General features: G+C 41.0%; 1 protein-coding gene across 1 annotated transcript in view; it reads left to right on the top strand.

The window, feature by feature from the left end:
• The window catches only part of LOC104536785 (contactin-associated protein-like 5), a gene marked incomplete at both ends in the record, with an annotated part of 18,395 nt that extends 12,786 nt beyond the window's left edge, over positions 1–5,609 (top strand). The window contains 2 exons of the mRNA XM_010179503.1: positions 4,114–4,240; positions 5,525–5,609. Coding sequence (XP_010177805.1) covers positions 4,114–4,240; positions 5,525–5,609 — 212 coding nt within the window. The remainder of the gene's footprint in view (positions 1–4,113; positions 4,241–5,524) is intronic.
• Positions 5,610–6,081: the final 472 nt, after the last annotated feature.

Below are 6,081 nucleotides of genomic sequence, written 5' to 3' on the forward strand. Positions count from 1 at the left end.
GTTTTGTTTCAGAAAAGTCATCCCCAACCTAGTCACCAGCATGGGATGGCATAAATACTGCCCTTTGGTCTCTGTTTCCCAGAACTTCCCTCTGCAGAAGGGGACCCCCAGGAATCCTGTTAGAATGGCTATGTACCTGTTTGATATCAGCAGAGAGATGTCATTCAGCCCTACAGTCATGGATTACACTACTGCAGATTACAGATTGGAGACCACAGCGACATGCAGCAAGCAAGCTTTGATACTGGTAGTGGTCTCATCATGGTAGCAGGGCAGCTACATGGACTCATTTCCTCCAGAAGTGGCAAAAAGAGGCCATGCTGTGCTCTGTAACACTATGGCTAAACTATGCTTGCTCCCCTCTTGGGCTGTTCTTCAGCTGGCACAGCATATGTCCATGCTGATCTGAGTCTGCAGAATTTGAAACTGAAGGGATGACTATAATAATCAAATATTAATCTACTCTTACCTAACACTGCTGGAGTAACATGCCCAGTAAAATTTTCCAACCCAAGGCCAAAAACATGATATTTCTCTCTTTTCTTCCTTTCCTCTTTTATGGACTTAATAGAAAGTGCCTCCAGCAATTCTACATGCATTAGAGAAGGAAGAAAACACAACAGGCAATGTGTTGCTTGAGCATTATGGCACTCCAGGTGTGCATGCTCAGACACGGGGAGCTGAAAAGAGGATGACAGGCATGACTGCAACAAGACTGCTAGAAATTATGCTGCTTATGATTAGTGTGAATCCCTATTGTGAGACAGAAATGATGCAAAATAGAGAGAGAATAGAAAATAGGGAGAATAGAGCTGGTTTATGCACAGATTTTTATTTGTGGTTAGTGGCACTGGGCTGATGTGATGGAGAAAGTCAGTGGACCAGATAATCAAAATTCAGAGGAAAAAAAATTTCTTAATAATAATACTAATTAATAATCCATTTATGTTGCTTGTCAAGTAGCAAAATGGCAATGTAGACTGCCAGACAAATTATTCTGCACTCTGAAAACAGAAGAAGTTTTAGTACTGAATACAAGCCAAAATTAGCTCTCAGCTGAACTGGTGTGAGTTCTGAAACACCTCTGGAGAGATAAGCCCATGTACTTCTGGTTTACATTAATGTAAATTTGACCCCAGGCAAAATGGCAACTTGAATTCAATGGTTTTGAAGAGCAGCCATCCAAAAAAAGTTGCCAATGGAATTGAAAGCAATTTGATAAAATAAGATGTTAACCACTGAGCTCTTTAAATTCTTTAAGGTAAAATTGTACCACTATAGAAAGTAAGATCTATTCTTAATGGATATCAAGAACCTCTTCCATTGTCTCCCAACAAATGGAACAGATGGCTTCTGGTTTAAAATCAGTGCTTCTCTGATGAGCTCAGCAGGTAAATCCCTGTTGCAGCAGTTGAGAGCCTAGGTAGATTGCATATCTTGCTGGTTCTCTTTGAACACAACTATGCTGGTTGCTATGTTGATCACCTGGATATAGTTTATCTTTTATATACTGATACATTCATAGCATTTGAAAAGAGCAGAGAAGCTTTTTCACATTTACAAACTAAGCAACTAGCACAAAGTCACAGACCAGATCTAGGCCCTGTTCCATTTTTTGCATTACACCCCTTTCAAAAGCTCCAGGTAAGAGACAGCCTATAAAGTGCTTTTGCTGGGATATTATTTTTGGTTTGGACCAATCTATTACACTATCACATCTTAGTTTCAGCTTCTTCTGTGTGTTCATCTCAGCTGTGGTGTGCAGGGTCAGGAATCTTTCATTTTTTATCAACTTTCCCACCTCCCTAATAAGCAAGTCTGAAAAAAGTCCCTTAACTTCCTTGCACTTGGGCTTCTCTTCTCATGTCTTTCTAGAGTAAAGTGATTGTAACATGTTTACACTGTTATTCCCTGTTGATACATCTTTCATTCAGTACCAGAAAATGGGATTGCAATTTAAGTTTGGACCTTTAAGTGTGACATTAATGGTGACAGACAGTAGCTCCTTGTCCTGGCCATGCAATGAGAGGATGGGAGCATTACAGGGTGATTCAGGGCAGCTGAATCAGGGCCTATAATATCACATTGAATAATTTAGCAGTTGTTACTGACCTTGATCTCTTCACAAATTCCCTTCTAATGTTCATGACTGTGTGAGAGAAAGTAAATGTCTTTTATCTTCTTTTTTTAAATTTTCAATTTAAAAGCTCATCTGATCCAGAAGCTCACTCAATCAGCTAAAAAGCCTTCATCCTAGTAGTTCATTCTCATTTTCCCTCTTGTTTTTGGAAGCTTTGTTTCTGTCCTCCAAAGCTCAGAGAGTGGCAGTGCTTATCTGGGGTATACTCAATGTTACAAAAACACAGCTCCTAGGAGCCTGAGCCACCAAACATCCTGGTGAGGGAAAAGGAGGAGGAATGATTCGAACTGGACTCTGGGTCCAATCTGGAAGGACTACCAACCTCACTGTGAGTTGTGTAGAGGTGACAAAATTCCCCCTTTGCAGGAAATTATAAAGTTCTTTATAAAGTGGTTTTACAGTAGCTTGTAGGACAACAGATCTGACGTAATTGAGGAAGGATTTGCAAGGCTGAAAGGAGCAGGTACATCTCCACTGTGACATGAAGGAGAACTGCCTCACGTCCTCTCTCACTGACTCTAGACCTGCAAGCAGTCTTGCAGCATTAACACAGCTGAATAGGAACCAAGCAGGGCTGCTCATTCACCTCATTAAACAGCCAGACTGCTTCTGGGGGCACAGGTGTCTCTGGAAACATTGCAGGGCACCATGCATATGCAGCAGCTCATGCAGGCGTGCCGTGGGCTTCTCTGGCACGGCGCTGCGGCGCAAGGTGCGCACAAGCATTGCCTCTGCAAACACAGAAACTGGTCCTAGAGCTAAAACAATGCAGACGCTCCCTCAGTGACAACCAGTCAGTTGGTCCCTATCATTCAGCACAGGTAATGTTTGCCTGTAGCCTTCTGCATAATCTAGTGATGCTTGGAATAGTTTGAGCTTGTGCTAACATAAGCACTGAAGTGGAAGGAAAAGGAGGGAGTTTTATGATGATTTTCAGGACAGGGAATAAATGAAAGACCCTTCAGTCGGGGTTGTGATGCTGTCAGTGTTCATGTTCTCCTTGGAGGCAGTGCCAAACTAGCCCCAGAAAAGCTTTTTAACTCTATGGTACCACTGTTGTTCCACATATTTTGTTTGCTGATGCATAAAAAGAGCTCCAAAAGTTCACAGAATTTTTTTCTCCCTGCTAAATTCCCAGAAAAAGTAAGCTAGAAAAGATTTAATCAGAATAGGTTATTTTCCTTTTTAATTTTATCTAAATATATATATACATATATTCCCTGTAGTCATTTGTGGAACGATTAAAATTCATATTCAATTTCTTGTTTTCTTGGGCATTTTGATTTGTTATGGTAGCGATATTTATCAGAAGTCACAATGCTTTTTTTGATACAAGACTGAAAGAGATGGTTGACATTCATTTTTATATTAATTATATTTATTTATTCAAATACGTTAGAACACCAAAGTAAAAATATTCTTTCTGTATAATCATTTACAATAGATCTTTTCTTGCATTGCATATAAATCATAATGAACCCGGGCCTTTAAATGTTTGAAATTAAGTGATAATTCTCTCGGCTATCGCTGTCTTCTGTATTGGCTGCTACATCTTGATGAAAAGGAATAGTAAAATCCACCAGTATTAGTTTAATAGAACAGTGCAAGACCTGCATGCCCTCTGGTGGAAGCGATCCTTAACAGATGAGCACAGAGCAGTTTCTGTGGCAGTGCTAAATGTCTGACCTGCAGACAGACATACTCTTCTTTGACATATTTAGTTAATTAAGTTGTTTCTTCATAGCAGCGCTTGTTAGCCAGTAGGAAGGAAAACTCTTCCAGTGCTTTATTTTTTTCACACTTTTCGTTGCAGTTTGTACTTTCATTTCTCTTCAAGAAAGACTTTTTGACCTTGTTGCTCCCCTGTAATAAACAGAAAATGAGTTATATGTTGTGTAAGGGTAGGGTGTTGAACAGTATCTCATTATGGACACAGGTTTCATATGTAGAATTTTGCTCTGCTTTTAAGGAAGTTTACAGGTCCGATACAAGCTGAGTAAGGATGGACTCCTCATTTTCACCATTGATTCTGGAAATTTTGCCAACCGAGAGCTGCATCATGTGAAGATTAACAGAGAAGGCAGAGAGCTTGTCATTCAGGTAAGCCAGGCAAAAGCCATGGCTTCTGTTGAGAGTTAAATAACATTTCATGCCACAAACAGACCTACTGATTTCAATACCTGATCACCAGCATGAGGCAAAGGTTTCACATTTATCTGGTGCAACCAAAGCTGGTCCAGCAGCGGAGCAGCCCTATGTGTTAGACCAAAGCTCCATCCAGACCCTGCTTCGAAGAGTGTCTAACGATGGTGTGTTCCATAGAGGGATCCTTACCTTTTTTCTGCCAACCTGTAAATTAAGAAACACCTTTGGCCAGAGGTTCATCTAGACCAGTGGAGTGGTTCTGGGGCTTAGGGCTGTCTGTGTGTCCTGTAGTCCCGCAGGAAACACACAGTATAGATCATTGAAAAGCTGCCAAAAGGAGAGAAACACCTGAAGAATGAGTACCTGGGAATGTAATTTCATGTAAGATATGTGGCCCAAGGGAGAATGTAGTCCCAGCTGCTTTATCCTCCCATAGAAAAGGGAAAGCTGAGGAAACATAGAGTACAGCCGCCACCGTGTGCGTGACAATGCCCTGTCCCTTTGCTAGAAGCAAGCCATGCTGACTGTGACAACCACATGAGAGATGTGAACCCTCCTCTGCCTTGTTTCTCTGTATTGCCTGTTTTTCCAAGGCAGGGAGAAGAGGACCATCTTACTGCTCCTCCTGCTTTCCTTCAGCAGTTAATTATAGCAGTCCATATTCCAAAACAAATTGGTTAGATCCGGGCACCAGTCATTTAACAGGAAAGGTTGGCAGAGTCTAAAGAGAAGCCATGTGGTAAAGAATTAAAATGAGGAGACAGAAACACAGGAATTGCTACAGTTTTCTTTCCTCTACATTTTCAATTTCTGAGTGGTAAAATAACACAGCACACAACTAGGGTGGGTAGGCCTAGACTGTTGTCTGCTGCGCTGTGCTATTCTTCTATGCAGAACTAATTCTTCACAATACATTTCTGGAGAGGCCTCCTTTGAGTGTATTCTGAGGTGACTCGACATGGATTTTGGGAAGCATGGGGATTTCAGTTTCAAACATTTTAAGCTTTTCTGCAGGGGAAATTTCTTCAAAGTCCTTTATATGGCTATTCTGGTGTACCTTTCAGCTTCTCATGCTAAAATCAAAGCACATTCACTTTGCTATCTTTAGAAACTGAATCACGCTTGGGGGCAGAATTAACTGATTTGCAGCTGAGAGCGTTCCCAGAAGCTTGCAGTACAGAGAGATCTAGGGGTGTCTACATGCTGTTGTAATGAACTAATTTTATTGACCTCTTCCAGGTTGATCAAGTCCTCAAACTCAAACACAACTTCTCTGAGATTGATTTTAAGGCCATCAAATCACTCACCTTGGGCAAGGTCACAGGTAAGTTCTACTAAAAATATTGCTGATTCATCAGTTGTTGTAGTGCTGGAGTTAACCTGTGCTGTGTGTTGGGTTTTTAAAAGGATTGTGGTTTTGTTTGGCTGGTTTAGCTGTAAGGGTTGGCCTGAGCATTCCAGTGCTCCTATTTGTATATCTCATCAATGCAGGAATTTGGCAGCTTTACTTGTTTGCACTGATAGCAATATTAACTTCTTCCATTGCTCAGTAAAATGATTCATACTGCCTGTGTGGCTGTACAGGGTGATATCATTTTGCCAACTACAGCTTGCTCCTCTCAAGCCATCTCTATTTCATAATGATAGCAACAACACTGTGAGTCTTCATCCTCTCTACCCTTTTTGCACTCCCAGTCCTTTTCTATTTGAATTCTTCAAGGAATACTTGTGTTACATATAGCACTGAGACTACACTTTTGCACGCTTCTTGCATGGACCTTCCTCATGTTTACTCC

Source organism: Mesitornis unicolor, unplaced genomic scaffold (genome assembly GCF_000695765.1).
Source record: "Mesitornis unicolor isolate BGI_N332 unplaced genomic scaffold, ASM69576v1 scaffold11632, whole genome shotgun sequence".
Lineage (NCBI taxonomy): Eukaryota > Metazoa > Chordata > Aves > Mesitornithiformes > Mesitornithidae > Mesitornis > Mesitornis unicolor.